The sequence below is a fragment of the Dunckerocampus dactyliophorus genome, chromosome 3 (assembly GCF_027744805.1).
Source record: "Dunckerocampus dactyliophorus isolate RoL2022-P2 chromosome 3, RoL_Ddac_1.1, whole genome shotgun sequence".
Taxonomy (NCBI): Eukaryota; Metazoa; Chordata; class Actinopteri; order Syngnathiformes; family Syngnathidae; genus Dunckerocampus; species Dunckerocampus dactyliophorus.
In genome coordinates this window covers 28,904,985-28,922,274 of record NC_072821.1, presented here as the reverse complement: position 1 = coordinate 28,922,274, position 17,290 = coordinate 28,904,985, and the positions used below count along the sequence as shown (strand labels likewise).

The 17,290-nt window shown below is 39.3% G+C and overlaps 1 protein-coding gene across 5 annotated transcripts in view; it reads left to right on the top strand.

Moving 5' to 3' along the window:
• Positions 1–17,290, top strand: part of LOC129178688 (cell migration-inducing and hyaluronan-binding protein-like) — a 182,743-nt gene that overhangs the window by 85,917 nt on the left and 79,536 nt on the right. For all 5 annotated transcript variants that reach the window (XM_054771148.1, XM_054771150.1, XM_054771151.1 and 2 more), the window contains 4 exons: positions 2,733–2,870; positions 6,698–6,836; positions 9,618–9,854; positions 13,353–13,532. In XM_054771148.1, coding sequence (XP_054627123.1) covers positions 2,733–2,870; positions 6,698–6,836; positions 9,618–9,854; positions 13,353–13,532 — 694 coding nt within the window. The remainder of the gene's footprint in view (positions 1–2,732; positions 2,871–6,697; positions 6,837–9,617; positions 9,855–13,352; positions 13,533–17,290) is intronic.

Below are 17,290 nucleotides of genomic sequence, written 5' to 3'. Positions count from 1 at the left end.
AACAGTGACCGATATTTTTGCCTCTTTTGTAACATGTTGCAGACCAAACCACTAACTGTTTGTGTTTGGTTCATATTGATTTGGTCCGTCTAAGGCCAATTACTTTATTAAGTGAAACAACAAGAAGAAATTCCAAAACTCTGGACAATGGAGGATTGGAATGAAACCATAAATAGGAATCTTAATTCCATGTTTCTCACTGATGTAATTAAAAAGGAAATCACTGACATTTCAAAAAATGTTAAAGCAAAAACAATGAGATTGTAGACCGTTAACATACAACATATATCAGTAACTTATCATTTCAATGCTATAGACCACTGAAAGTGTGCAGCTGCAGTATTCATGGATCTTACAAAAGCCTTTGATACAATTAATCACAATATTTTAACAACTAAATTAGAAAGGTACGGAATCAGAGGATTTGTTTTGAATTGGGTTAAATTGAATTGGTTATCTGGGAGTTTATCCACCACGTGTGGAGTACCCCAGGGGTCAATATTGGGACCAAAACTGTTCAATTTGTATATCAATGAAATTTATAAAGTTCAAAAAAGATGGGTGAGAATAATTCATAATGACGCATATAGAGAACATACAAACCCTTTATTTTTAAAATAAATAATTAAAAATTAATTATTAAAATTAGCTGATTTCATAAAATTTCAAACTGCTAAAAATAATGCCTAAAGTTAACAATAACTTGCTACCCAAAAATGTCATAAATTGTTTCTCTAAGAGAGGAGAAACATGACAATAGGAAAAAATTTCAAACACTTGTATGCGAGAACAATGCTGAAAACCCACAGCATTTCAGTATGCGGAATTAAATTATGGAACGGATTGAGCAAGGAACTCACACAATGTACCATGACGAATGAATTAAAAAAACAATACAAGCAGTTGATATTTGCTGAATATCAGGCAGAAGAGTCTTTGACTTGCTTTATTATGCTTGTCTTCATCTTATTTATTTATTATTATATTGATTATTATATTTATTTTTCTGTCATGCTTGTTTTTATTTTTTTATTATTTATATATTATTACACTGATTATTATATGGAATTATATTACATGGAATACAGGAAGTGAATAATATGTACTGCACAAGATGTGGAACGGATGTGGGGTAGGATTAAATAAGGTTTGCTTCTTCTTACTCCTTTTGGACATGTGGAAGTGTAAAATGATTCATGAGATGAACATGCATGTTTTTGGAATGTGGGAAGAGTACCCGGAGAAAACCCACGCATGGGGAGAACATGCAAACATGCCCAAGCGGAGATTCGAACCCAGGTCTTCCCGGTCTTCTGACTGTGTGGCCAATATGCCCACCTGTCATGATGAAAAAAAAATTATGATAGAAGATAAGATTGTGTAAGATTCCACTTGTTTTTAACATTTTATTAATAAAAAAATTGCTGAATTGCACATTTCCTGATCAAATACATGGCAGAAACCTAAGATGGGGCAGCCGTGAGTCTGTTCTCTGCAATGTGTGCAAGCCCCGCCTACCATCTTAGTGCACTCTTGTGTAGGATCATGGCTCCTGCCAGTTTGTGTTTGTGTGGCCAATAATATCGTATTGGAGAAACATTTATTATACACCATGACTTTCTACATCCTGTGTAATGTGCAATGTAAGTGTGACATCATTATTCGTGCTAATTGGACAATAAAATACAGGAGGTGCTTGCAGTGCTCGCTTCATCCTTAAAGGGTGAAGGCATGCGTGAGCTGGAAAGTGCTTGCGCCATCCTTTCAAAGAGAGGAAAAGCCACTGTTTTTTGGGGGGTTTGACAGCAGCAGCACCAGCTGGAGAACAACAAGTCAAATGCATCAAATATATGTGTATGCTCTGCTGAATGAATTAATGAATTTGACTGCCAAATTGGAGGATTATATAGCCAAGCTCACCAGAAAGTGATCAGACTTTTACAACAAAGTATCAGAACTTTTCCTAGAGAAGGATAGGGTGCACATACGTCACATACAAATAAAAAGGTAAGACCACAAATGTTTTTTTGCTTAATAAAATAAATAAATACATAAATACACTTTTAAACCATTTGAAAACATTTTTAACCAGAGTGAATTATTGTCTTTATTAACATAAAAAAAACTCCAAAAGCGTCATTGCTTCATCGGCCATAAACCTCACCAAAGTCACTGGCCAACAGTTAGCGCCAAATCTATTTGTGGCAATCCAAATGCATTTGTGGCACGCCGCCACGCCGTTCAAACGGCGGCTGCTGCAAATGCTTGTTTTGCATAACAATGAAGAAAGCGTAGCTATGATGATTATTTATGCGACCGCCACGATGTGTCCCCACATCTCTATAATAGGATGTGATAAGCAAACTTAGGAATAAGTGCTCAAGCAATCTTGGCTGATGCAAATATTAAATCCACTGTAATTATTTTTTCTTTGTTAAGTACATGACTGGAATAAAACTGTCACTTCAGATAACAAAAACAAAACTAGCATAAAGCTTTTTAAATGAATTATAATTGAGTTTAGTATAATTAAGCTTATCTATGTGAAATAATTTCCTAACGACATGCTGTTCAAATTCAGACTTATTATTTCTGATTGTGTTTTTTTGACAGTACTTTTAATAGTCGTTGTGTAGTATTACATATTAACTTGATCACGTTACAACCATTCTTTTTATAACTCCTGTGTGTTTTTGAAAGTGAAGTCATTTTTTTGTTGTTGTTTCTTTCAGTGTGTCCGGACAAAGAGCCAGGACTAAAGCCATGGATGCCTGGACATAGTGAGCATCATCGTGTCGTCATTGGTTACGGGAGGAAGGTCCTCCTCACCACTTCTGCTACCGTACACTCCATTGAGATCCAAAATGGAGGTAAGAATAAACAATCTAAGTAAACATGCCGCTAGGTCAGTACCCAGACAACTTCATCCAGACCAGGGGTATCTATAAAGACAAATTAAAAGGTGCTGGGACTTTGATATTAGTTAATTTGTCTTTCCCATTTTGATTGGGATGAACTCAAAGATCTAAAACTTTTTCCACATACACAATATCACCATTTCTCTCAAATATTGTTGACAAATCTGTCTAAATCTGTGATCGTGAGCACTTCTCCTTTGCTGAGATAATCCATCCCACCTCACAGGTGTGCCATATCAAGATGCAGATTAGACACCATGATTAGTGCACAGGTGTGCCTTAGACTGCCTAAAATAAAAGGCCACTCTGAAATTTGCAGTTTTGTTTCATTGGGGTGGGTGGGGGGTCTTGAAAACAACAATTAAACTGAAATAGGCTGTTTATCAGTTGATCAAAAGTTTAAGACCATCTCTCAAAAAATAACAAAAAACTCTCCAAACCACAACAAAAAATGTTCTCAGTAGGACTCAGTAATGAGTAGCTCCACCGTCGTTGTTCATCACTTCAAAAATGTGTTTCCAGGAGGCTAGTGGGAACATTGCTCCAAGTGGTGAAGATGGCTTCACGAAGGGCATCAACTGTCTGGAACTGATGGTCATTTTTATAAACTTCCCTTGCCATCCATCCCCAAATGTTCTCTATGGGATTTAAATGAGGGGAACATGCAGGATGGTCCAAAAGAGTGATGTTATTCTCCCTGAAGAAGTCCTTGGTCCAGTAAGGGCCTTAATTTGGGTGGAAGACCGGCCTGTGTCTTGATGGACAGCCAATTGGATACTCCGGCTCAGTGCAGGTGTGATTTTTTTGGGTCTACCACTTGACTTTTTTGTTCCATAATGGCCAGGGTCTTTAAAAAAATGTAGAATGACTGATTTACTGCACCCAACCTCAGCAGCAATAGCACGCTGCGAGAGGCCTTGCTTATGCAGCTCAACAATCTGACCACGTTCAAAAAGAGAAACCTTTTAGTTTTAGCCATCATTAGGGCATGACAGTGTGAATGCCTGACAGAAAATTAAAATTTTGAGCAGATTTTGTCTTTTCTAGCCTGCGGTCTTAAACTTTTGATCAGCTGATAAACAGCCTATTTCAGTTTAATTGTTGTTTTCAATAAATTACTTTTTACATATTGTAGCTCTACTTAAAACCTCATTAAGATCCAAATGTGCGAAATGCAAATTCTAGCAATTTTTCAACTGGTCTCAAGATTTTGATCAGGTGTGTATATTACTGCTCAAAAAAATTAGAGAAACACTTTTTAATCAGAGTATAGCAACCAATCAGTCAAACTTCTGGGATATTGATCTGGTCAGTTAAGTAGCAGAGGGGGTTGTTAATCAGTTTCAGCTGTTTTGTTTTTAATGAAATCAAAAACAGGTGCATCACAGGGGCAGCCATCAGAACAGGTTCAGGAAATGGTTCAGGAAAATGGTTCAGGTTTTCCAGGTTGAGGCCACTGATACTTTTTTTCCTTTCCTCATCTCTTTTGGCTGATTTTTTTACTGTCTGACTTTCTACTGCAGTAGTTTTTCATTTGGCTTGGATCAACATCTCTGTTGATAGCATGGTGCGGTACCTGGACGCTACAGAGGTTGCACAAGTAGTCCAACTCCTCCAGGATGGCACATCAATACGTCCCGTTGCAAGAAGGTTTGCTGTGTCTCCCAGCACAGTCTCAAGAGCATGGAGGAGATTCCAGGAGACAGGTAGTTACTCCAGGAGAGCTGGACAGGGCTGTAGAAGGTCCTTAAACCCTCAGCAGGATCGATATCTGCTCCTTTGTGCAAGGAGGAACAGCATGAGCACTGCCAGAGCCCTACAAAATGACCTCCAGCAGGCCACTGGTGTGAATGTTTCTGACCAAACAATCAGAAACAGGCTCCATGAGGGTGGCCTGAGGGCCCGACGTCCTGTAGTAGGCCCTGTGCTCACTGCCCAGCACCGTAGAGCTCGACTGGCATTTGCCATAGACCACCAGAATTGGCAACTACACCACTGGTGCCCTGTGCTCTTCACTGATGAGAGCAAGTTCAACCTGAGCACATGCGACAGATGTGAAATGGAGATGCCGTGGAGAACGTTATGCTGCCTGCAACATCATTCAGCATGACCGGTTTGGTGGTGGGTCAGTGATGGTCTGGGGAGGCATATCCCTGGAAGGACGCACAGACCTCTACAGGTTAGATAATGGCACCCTGACTGCTATTAGGTATCGGGATGAAATCCTTGGACCCATTGTCAGGACCTACGCTGGTGCAGTGGGACCTGGGTTCCTCCTGGTCCACGACAATGCCCGACCTCATGTGGCTAGTGTATGCAGGTAGTTCCTGGAGGATGAAGGAATTGATACCATTGACTGGCCCCCACGTTCACCTGACCTAAACCCAATAGAACACCTCTGGGACATTATGTTTACGTCCATCCGGCGCCGCCAGGTTGCTCCTCAGACTGTCCAGGAGCTCATTGATGCCCTGGTCCAGATCTGGGAGGAGATCCCCAAGACAGCATCTGTAGTCTCATTAGCAGCATGCCCCGACGTTGTCAGGCATGCGTACAAGCACGTGGGGGCCACACAAACTACTGAGAATCATTTTGAGTTGCTACAATGACATTTTAGCAAAATGGACCAGTCTGCTGCATTATTTTTCACTTTCATTTTTGGGGTGTCTTTGATTTCCCCCCTCTATAGGGTGATCATTTTCATTTCTATCAAATTATGTGGCATCATTTTGTTACTAATACATCACCCACTTATTATCAGGAAAGATATTCAAGATGATTTTTCCCCCAGTTTAGATCTGATGTGTTTTCGAAGTGTTCCTTTAATTTTTTTTCTACCCATTCAAACCATTCCAAAACCAAAACATTTAGCTCATTCAAAACATTCAGGCTGTATATTTTCCACTTTCCAAAATTCCCATTGAAATTAATGCAAATTTTCCATATTTCTTAAGCCATTCAAACTATTTCAACATCAAAATATTTAACTCATTCTGGACATACTGGCTTTGACACATTACCAAAAATTCCCGTATTTTTTGTGATTCCTTATGTTCCATGACAACAGTCTCATTGCAAAATGGACAATTCTTACCAAGTCCACATTTCTCACGTTTTTTAAATGATTCAAACCATTCCAACATGAAAACATCAAACTCAATTAGGTCATTCAGACCAACAATGTTCCACATCCCAAAAAAGTTCCACTTTTTTTTAAACCCCACAAATGAATGTCATTTTTCCACATTTTTCAAACATTTCATTTTCTTAAGTAGAATATTTCTTGGGTGCCAATTTAAAAAAAACAGGTAAATTGCACTTTGGACACCCCTTGTCTACAGATGAAGCGCCTTTCTCCAGTTGCCCCTCAATCAATCCTCCTGAGACATCCAAGCATAACTGAGAGTCTTCATTAGTCTTGGCTGTGTCTCGTGGGAAAAGCGGATTAGTTGTCTTGTGTTTCCTTAGATGACTTCAAAACTTTTCTACTCGGTTTAAGCAGCGAGCACCTTCATAGAAGATGTCCTTCAAAGTGAAAATTTGTGCAATATCGTAATGAAATGTGCAAAATGCAAGGGCTTTTTTCTGGTGATCAAAGAGGCTAAAGTGGCGAAAGTAAGACCTAAGACTTGAAGGGCTGTGGAGCGCTTGTGGTAGAGGCCATAAATGGTCGGAAACAGGAGGTGTCTGTGAGCACCGGAGCATGAAAACCATGCCAGAAGGCTTCAATGCTACCTCTCCATCTTTTCTCTCTTTATTTGTGTCTCCCACCTGTGCAGGAAAGCTGGTGATTGCTGACACCAACCGGCCCATTCTTCTTCGAGCAAAACACATTCTTATTGGGAACAAAGGGGAATTGCACATCGGAAGTCCAGATTGTCCTTACAAGGGCAACCTCACCATTTCTCTGTTTGGAAGGTAAACTGCATTGAAAACATGCAAATTCCAAATTTTTATCAAATATTTCCAGCCTGCATTATCCATTAATAATTTTTTTTTTGTTTTTTTTTAGAAACGTAATGCCACATAAGGCACCAAGACCAAAATTTGTTATTGGCCGGACGTATTTATAGTTAATACAAAGATTGAGCGGTTAATGTTCGTATCTCCTCTGGAACATCTCTGTGTGGAGTTTGCATGTTCTTCTCGTGAGTTTGTGGTTTCTCTGCAGGTACTCTCCGGCTTCCTCCCACATTCCAAAAATATGAATACTAGGGTAATTGGAGCCTCGAAATTGTCCAAAATGTGTAAATATGAGTGTGAATGGTTGTCTATATGTGCCTTGCTGGTACCCCGCCTCTCACTCGAAGACAGCCGGGATAGGCTTCAGCATATCCGTGACCATAATGAGAACAAGCGCTATAGAAAATGTGTGGATGGATGGATCACTGGTTATTAAATAAAAAGTAAATAAATAATACTAATAAAAATATGTTTCCGATTTGGAGCATTTGCTTACTAAGCAAATGCAAATGCTCCAAAAAAGGCTTTGCTTACTAAGCAAATGCCAAAAAAGGCTTTATCAACATTGCAGGGACAATTCTAGTGGTCCTCAATCAGCAGTACATCTACACCTTAAAGCAACCAATCACTCTTTTGAGGACAGCGAGGTAAAGATTTTGGCCAAAGAAAACAGATGGTTTGAAAGAGGAGTAAAGGAAGCTATTTTTGTCAAACAACAGAACCCATCATTGAATCGGAATGGTGGTTTGTGTGACGCGGAGTGCGCAGGAAAACAGTTTATAATGGATCCCCAGATGCAGAAGACAAAAGAAGTTGTAGGACAGGCTTTAATAGTCTCTGTTACCAGTCAGAACAAAAAACAACGGTGCGATAAGAAAAATCAAAAGGGCACCGCGACAAAAAGGGAATAACTGTACCAGGCTTGAAGGAGCTACGGGACATGTTGCAGGACTGCTCAGGAGATGATCTTGGAAGCGTGGTGTAGCCTAGTGATCCGGAGGAATAGCTGAGTGCCGATAACAGCAACAGGTGAGTATAAGTAGGTTAGTTAATGATGAGCAGCTGCAGCACATCCCGCAGCTCCGCCCCGGGCAGAAGGGACCAGGGTCTGAGTGCAAAACGTCAGCATGAGTAAATGCACCATAACAGAGTGACAGTCAACAATGACCCAAACATACCAGTAGTGTCACAGCAAGGTGTGACAGTTTGAGGTTTAATTTGGACCCTGTGTTCAGCAGGTTACTGAGACCAAAACCCACAGCTCTTGCAAATGAGGTGAAGCCAGGGCCGAGCCAGAACAATAGATGCTAATGAGCCAGGATCAGAGTCGTTCATACCCAACTCAGGGAGTGACACTTCCCCTTTTATCGGAGGTGTTAATAGCAGGAGAGGATTATACCACTACTCCGCCCAGGCTTAGTGTCAGGAACCAATAGAAGGAGGGTGCTGGCACACCAATTCCGCCCACTCTTACTGTACTTAAGGCCTAGGCTACCAGCACTTATTAGTTCGCTGACAAAATTCTTTGGATGAGGAGCAAAACGTCCGACACTTTCTTCACAGAAGTACAGATGACGTCTCAAGAAGCCTTTCCCTCTATGTTACATACACTAAGAAACAGTGACATCATGTAATCAAATGGGCATTTAAAGGGTTACAATAATACAAATTTCTTAAATATTTGGTATTTTTCATTAGGACTGAAGTTGACTACAAGGTTTGAGACATTATCTGTTATCACAGCGGTTTTGGAGCAGGGATATTTGTACCACCTAATATCCTCATAGTAGGGATCCTCCTCTCAGGGTTTTATGCTGCCGATTTCGATATCGATCATCCATGAGTGAAATCAGATGATTCTGATCACTTGGAGCTGTAATTTTATCAATTTATTTATGATGAGTGCTATTGGCCAGAGGTGCCGTATAAGGAGGAAAAGTTAGGACAATTCTAAGGTCCCCTGACTGACAGGCCGCTTAGATTAAACGTTCATGTCAACAACTGCTTCCGATGTCAACTGCTTATGTCGATGACCGCTTATGAGGTCAACCGCTTATGTTGTCAACTGCTTATGATTCAACCGCTAATATCATCACCCACTAATGTCAAGAACCACTTTTGATGTTAACCGTTTATATCGACGGCCAATTATGTTGACGTAAAAGGTTGTCAGCCACTTGTGATGTCAACTGTGAACCGCTTGTGTCATCAACCATCAACCGCTTACCTTGACAACCGCTTATGTCAACTGCTTAAGAGATCAACCTCTGTCATCACTCGCTTATGTCAACAGCCAATTATGTTGATGTAAGCGGTTGTCAACCACTTATGTTGTTAACCGCTAACCGTTTACGTTAACCCTTATGTCGTCAAACGCTTATGTCGCCAACCGTTCATGTCGACAACCGCTTATGTCGACGCAAGTCAGTCAATCCATGGGACGTCGGCGTAAACAGGTTATACCAGGGGTGTCAAATTCGTGCCATGGAGGGCCGAGACACTGCAGGTTTTCTTTCCAGCCAGTCACTAAAGCAGGTGATTTTAATGATCAACACCTTCAGTTTGAGGGAAGGAGCTCATCAATTAAATCACCTGCTGAAGAAACTGGTTGGAGAGAAAACCTGCAGCGTCTCAGCCCTCCAGGGCACGAGTTTGACACATGTGGGTTATACTGTACTGTTTTGGCCTGTTTCCTTCGTTACTTGTAAGGACGTGTCTGCACACTGCTATTCTCAGGTCAGATGACAGTGATCAGGAGCACAGCTACTTTGGCCGCAAGTACATTGGCGTGGGGACTGGGGGGTCTTTGGAGATCCATGGGGCCAAGAAGCTGTCGTGGACGTTCCTCAACAAAACCCTTCACCCTGGAGAGAGCAAGCAAAACAAGTACTCGTTTGAGAGGAGTTGGGGGAACCGAGGCATGATCGTCCACGTCATTGACCCCAAGAATGGAGAGGTCTTGAGAGATGACAGGTGAGAAGGGACGCAAAGCTGAGTGCTAAAAATGCCTGCACGCTGTGTATTATTATTAAAGGAGACAAACATCTATAATGACTCGAGCATTGCAGTATGTTATTAATTATACCTGCATGAGGTGACCACTGGGGAACCGTTATGTTAACATTAGGGTACTCTAATATACAGTATTTACACCAGTGCACAATTGGAGACTTTTGTTTTTATTCACTCATACAGTGGGTGAAATAAATCTAAGTGATCTCTGCTGATTTTGAAAGTTGACATCCTCTTCCAAAAATATAAACAGTAAATCACTTTTATGGTAGCTTTATTGTAAAAGAGACAGATTGAAAAAGCATCCAGACGTTAAACATTTAGGTTTATATTTTATTTATTAATTTTACTTTCATAATTTTTCTTTACATAATTTATAAATCAATTTATTATGTCTTCATGTATGCAATAACTCTATTTTCCACTCAACATTTTTGTTAAATGTATGTATATTACATTGTGTATTGTATTGTGTATAAGTTCAGACTTTAGTGTGGTGGCCGAGAAGTGCATAACAAACTGTGAAACATTTTAACATTTCTGAAAACAAATTAACCAACGGCAAAGCAATTTAGCATTTTAGTTTTGTTTATTTGTGTGTTACATATAATACTTACTTACGCTCTTAAACTACGTTAAATCAAACTAGGATTAAAACCAAAGGAATATCCACATAAGACTTCATCAAACAAGAAGCCAAAGCATGGTCTGTATGTTTCGTTTCTAGGCAAAGTGAGTGAAAAATACAAATAAGACTACTACGGTACTTCTTTATTAATATATGCCGGTAGACTATTCCATCAGTGTGCCAACAATGCCATCTTTTGGTGGCAAGTATGAACTGGGCATACTGTTAATACGGTTTACTGATTTTGTGTAAGAACACAGACAGACATGTTACAAATGCTATTTTCATCTGCTATATTCATCATCCGATGCGGAAGATAAGCTTTCACTGCTGTTTGATCACTTTGTCTTCATTCAACACACCATGCACACTCACACGTTGAGAGCTAATCGTTTGGCATTCACTGTTATCGGCCTCCATTCCTCTCAATCTGGGCTTTGGTATATTCCTTTTCCGGTTTGTGTGATTGTAATTTCTTTCGTGTTTTGTTTCTGTGTTTTTTTAAATGTTAATTTGTTTTGACCTTGGTTGTTTTGTTCACCAAAATGTGTCGCACACTTTTGCGGACACCGTACTTTCGGGAAACCATGTAAACTTAATAGCACCGAACATTCGACTAGTATTTTTTTTCAATAAAGAATTTCCAGTTTTTAGTTAAATTTTAATTCTATACAGTCAAACCTGTCTTAACGGCCACCTGCTTATAGCGGCCACTGGAAAATCCCCCACAGAAAATTTACGTGTTATAGACCCTGTGTATAGCGGTCACCTGTCTAACGCGGCCGCCCATTTTGTATCCCTTGGTCAATATCTGACCACATATAGCAGCCAAAATACCGACTGAAGCAGAAGCTTCATGTACGAAAAAGTTTCGTTTTTTAAGCAATGAAGCCGTTGTGTGTAGACTTTAATTACTGAGTCCTAGCTCAGTCACAATCATTCACAAGATCCACACAAACTGTCAGTTGTTCCACATAAAAAAAGCCGTCTTCTTACTTTGCAATGCCACCCTGAAAAGATTCAATGACGGCCAAAACGGTAATCTTCCCACTTTGCAATGCCGCCGTGAATAGATTCTAAAATGGCCAAAAACCTGAATAAAACATTTTTTTATTTAACCTTTATTTAACCAGATAAAAACCCATTGAGATCAGGATCTCTTTTACAAGGCTGACCTGGCCAAGAGGTCAGCAGCACATGTCACAAGTGATAAAATATACAAATCTAAAAGATTACATACAATGTATATGAACACACATACTTTGTAAAGTGCAGGTGATTGGTGATAAAATAGATAAAAAGCTATTTAAAACAAAGGCACTGTTCTGTGGTCTCACGCTCTTTGTCCAACAGCAAGGACCGAAAGGCTCCAAAAGGGATGAGTTCCGAGAGCTTTAGTTCAGCCTGTAAAAGATTCCACGCTGTGGGGGCTGCAAAACAGAACACTTTCTTCCCCAGTTCAGCTCTCACACGGGGAACAGAGAGATGGAGGATGTTACACGATCGCAAGGCATACTGACTTTCAGAAACATCTAAAATTTCACTTAATTGCAGACTAATTAGAGATTAGAAGCCCATTCAATAAGAAAGGAGCGATGGTATTGTTAGTTTACGACGATCTTCGCACCTCCTCCGCACTCAATTGTTCACGCACACACCCATTCATGACTGTTTCACGCGTATCCTGTACATATATCCTCGGGCTCGTTCACTAAAATTTTTATTTCTTGCTTTTAAAATCGTGTTTAAAAAAAAATCAAAGATGGAAATTTGTGACATTCTGCAGGACAGGAGGGAGCGTCCCCTGTCCTGCGCTCTTATTTTGGCGGGCTGTGCCTTCTCCGGGGAGGAAGAGGCAGCCGCTTCTCGCCTGGTGGCCGCGCAGCTGTGGTCAATTAACATTTGAGGCGGATAAAAGGCCATTGGTTCATTGTTGTTATTGATATTACTAGTTTCCCTAGATTTACCTACCTGTTTATGTGTCAACAGAGTCTTTTCCCCTCTGTCTCTTTTGGTTTTGCTCCAGTATTTTTGTGAATACCTGCGCCGGTTTCATTAAAGATTCCTTATTTTTGCACGCCATCGCCTCGTCTCTGCATACCGGGGGTCAAGCTTTTGACAGCAGCAACCAAACGTGACAAAATTAATTTTTAAAAATATTTCTCTGCTACTTATATTTTTATAATTTTATTACCTTCTTTGATTTAATTTTTAAAATTATTTTTAAACACAAAATTTTTAATTTTTGTGAACATGTTAATATGTGCGTGCACAAATTCAACCTGTCTATAGCGGCCACCCGTCTATAGTGGTCACTTCTGGCGTTTCCCTTTAGCGGCTGCTATATACAGGTTTGACTGTATTTAGTTGGGGTTTTTTTACATCTATTTTATAGTTAGCTGCTTTTTACTTTTCTGATTTTGTCATTTTTTTCATCGCTCGAGCCACCCTTTCGTTATTTATCTTTTTTATATTATTGTTCTTACCCATATTACAACTTTGAATCTCCTGTAAGTATTTTAGACTCATTTTTTATTTGACTGATCCATTTTCTAATTTTCTGTATGTGTGCATTCCTGTCCTTTGTATGTTGACCCAGCTTTTATTGTGGAAAGCACTTGATGTTGTACCATTGTATGAAGTAAATCGAGATTGACTGACTATCAACACGAGGGCTTAAAATGTTTGATTGGATTAATTGGTTAATTACGTCCACATGTCACTGGAATTGTGTTCATTTTGACAGCCCCAGTTAAGACCCTGTATCTATAAATAACGACTGGTTTGCTATGGTCTAATAAAACTTACTTGCTTGCTTTCACCAACCACAGGTTTGACACATATCGCAGCAAGGAGGAGAGTCATCGGCTCGCAAAATATGTCGACAATGTGGAGGCGGGCCTCATAGTCGCCATGGTGGTCAGTGATGAGGCCTCCAACAACTTGGAAGACTCGGCCAAAAAGATTATCACCAAACTTGGCAGCCAGCACATCGGAACTTTAGGATTTAGGTAAGCTCATTACATAAGAAATCATTTAAAGATCTATGACAGAGTTTTCTAGTGAGGGCCACGTACTGAAATATGAAAGGATGCCACTTTGATATTTTGTAAAGCAATACGTGTACATACTGTATGCTAAGAAGTTGTGTATATTTCAAGAAAAACTGCATCTCAGCTTTGTGATATACAGCAGGTGGAAAATCGATTATGAGTATGAACTTCAGTCTCACATTTTTGCTGTATTTTTTTATGATCCAAATATTTCAATTTTCTTTATTCTACTAAAATTGCATTATTTTTCCTCATAATATGATGAGTTTATCTCCTAAAATTGCAACTTTTCTTTTGTTAGAATATGACTTTATTCTTCTAAAATTACTGCTGATTTTTCTGATTCTGCTGTTGTTTTTTATTCCTTTTATTCCCATAATATTATTCACTTTTTCCCCAACCTAATTTTCCAAAAGTAACAACTTTATTTTGTTTGGTTTGTTTAACATATTATTCCAACTATTTTTTTCTTTAATATTTCAACTCTACGCTACCAAAATGACATTATTTTTCCTCACATTACAGGTTCATTCTTGTAAAATTGGTACTTTTTTGGTTAGAGTACAACTTTTTTCTGTTAATATTTTGACATGATTCTTGTAAAATTACTGCAGATTTTTTACATTTTTGCTGTTTTTTTTAAATTTTCCAAATAGTTCAACTTTCATCTTGTAAATTTTCTTTAATAATTTTGACTTTATTCTCATAATATAACTTTTTTCCCCAACCAAATTTTCCAAAAATTGCTACTTTATTTTGTTTGGTTTGCTTCTCATAATATTAATATATTAACTTACCTAACAAATGGCCCCCTGGCACTTTGGACACCCCTGATACATGAAGTGTGGAACGTTCTATTTGTTTCTACTTGGGGTGTAGAACGGTACAAAAAAAAAAATCAGACTTTGTATGTACCTCGGTACACAAGTTAGGGTTACTTTATTTATTCATTTTTTTCGGTACAGCAATGAAAACATACAACAACATGAAATATCTTGTGCTTTATTGTTAACTTTATTAAAGTGTAATGACACATCAGTTTGTTCTGTTTTTGCTACAGTTTGACGGAACAAAATAAATATTTAGAAATATGTACAATTAAAAAAATTAAATCCTGAAAACTAGACATATAAAAGTGAAAATCAAACTCTTTAGTGGCGTTAGCGTGTTAGACGTGTTTACATAGTACATACCGGACCGCAGTTCTGCAGTCTCAGCACACTGCTGTTGTCTTGTCCACTTGTTTATTTCCATCTTTTTATACTGAATCCCAAGTGTTCCCACACAAGGGGACTTAAGGTTTGCAGGTGAGCGTTGTAGCTCGCCAGGCTCCTTTGCCATGTTGTGAATGAGACGCTGCTCAAACAGGAGGCGGAAATTCACCAGCACGTCAGTCGGTCCGTCACTCAATTGTGAACAAATGTTGCATTCTGTATCATGACTGATAAGGGACCGATCCTGTTGGCATTTTCTAACTATCATCAAGTGGGGGAAATAGGTATTTGACTTTTGCTTACGAAGATATGAACAGCGTATCATTTTTATGATGGCTTTATTCCATCAGAGGGAAACAGAATGTTAAAAAAAAAAGAAAAGAAAAGAAAAATGGTGCTCTCCTTCACACCAAGCTTCTTGTTGATGGTCTCGTAGCCCATTCCAGTCTTGTGCAGGTTTACAATCTGGTCCCTGAGGTCAGCTCCAGGTGCGGATTTTCCGCTGTCAGGCTGATCATTTACATTGGACATTGAAGGTGTGCTGTACATGGATATTCAGGTGGAGGTGCAAAATAAAGGTTCTGGCATCATAACTATGAGGAAAACTGTTGTCTATTCTCAATGAAAATTAACCAGGAAAGCGATCCCCAGTGACATAAAATTATGCTCAAATCCTCGGAATCTACAGCTGCTTCAAATTGGAAAATATTTCAGGAAATTGAGCTAAAATGGGTTTCTCCTAGTACCGGTAATTTTATAAATAGAATGTTTTGGCTTAAACGATATAGTCCAAGGATAAAAATAACAACAAACTCTTTAAATTAAGGACATAAACTTGGCCTCAGATATTACCAGATTGCAGGAAATGAGGTCTAATTTTAAAAAATTTTATGGGGGAGGGCCCCCAGACCGCCCACTCCATTTCTAGCGCCTCGGCCTTCAGCGTCGGCCACACCCCCCCTTTTCAAAAAAGCTAGATCCACCCCTCAGCTCTTTGGTCTTGCCCTTGATGGAGGAGATGTTTGAATGGAAGATGGTTTGTTTGTCTTTTGTCTAGACCAGGGGTCACCAACGTGGTGCCCGCGGGCACCAGGTAGCCCCCCACGACCACATGAGGTGCCCGCAAGCCTGCTTTTCATTCAGGTTTTCAGTTAATAATGAAAGAACAGTAGAAAGAAATGCATTCTGAAATACAAAATGTGAGTTGTGGACATCAGCATTTTGTTAATGTTCTGGTAAAACAAGCATATTCGCTTGTTTGGGTTTAAAATAAGCTCTGAAAATAAATGTTACAAAAATGAGTAGCTCTTGGCCATTTTCATTTTGTAAAAGTAGCTCTCACAAGGAAAAACATTGGCGACCCCTGGACTGGATAAAGAGTTGAGATTTCTTTCTTTAAAAGGGACAGGACTCAGGACAGGAACCAAATACTGTACCTACTGACCTCAATGAAATACTAATTCATTTGCTAAGCGTCATTATTACTATTATACCCTTGTTATTATAAACAAAATCAGCAGGGGATCAAACACTAATATTCCTCACTGTGTTCCGTCACTTCGAACATAACGGTGTAACGTTTAAGTACAACATTTGCAGGAACATGAAGATGCTTTAATAAACATGGAAGGTGTAAGCAAGGCTTTGGATTAGCTTTTCCAATTTGCACTCTGCTCCATGGCGGTGGTGTAATGAGATGGGAGTGATGGCAAAGCGGCAGAGGGGTTTCCGCTTAATGACTTTTGTTTCATTCTCTCCCCACCCTGCTGGCAAACACACCAACACAGCTGCCATGCCGAGATAGGCTTTGTCGCTTGCGGCTCACCCTCAGGCACTTTAGTAAACCAACGTTCATGAGACATTGTGATGTTTGCTTGCGTTTACTGCCCTGAGAACAATGCTTGTCATAATTCTTCATGAAATAATTCTAAATTTGTAATCATTATTTCTCTGCACCCTAATTCCTCTATTTTTGATGTTCAACTACCGGTACTACACGTTTATCAACCATTTCAAACCATTCAGCGCATTCAGGAGGCGATGGCTGTATGTTTGACACAGTCCCAAAGAATTCCCACACTTTCTGTCATTCTACATTTTTCATGACACAACTCAAATAGAAAATCAATGGACAATTTTTATAAGTTCAACATTGCTCAGTTGATTCTAACCTTTCCAATATGAAAACACTCAGCTCATTTAGGATGTTCACACTAACGATTTTCCACAAATTCCTCATTTTGTAAACACAAATTGCCTTTGATTTGACGAATTCTTCTAACCTCCACATTACTCAACTAATTCTAAACATTCCAGCTATTTTCTACATTTCAAAAATTCCCACGTTTTACCAGAATTTCCACATTAAAAAAATTCCAACCTCTTACCAGAACCTCCACATTAAAAAAATTCCCACTTTTTACCAGAATTCCAATTTTTTTTGCCCCAAAATTCCCCACATTTTCCATTGCAATTTCCAATTCCACATTGGCCACACTTTTT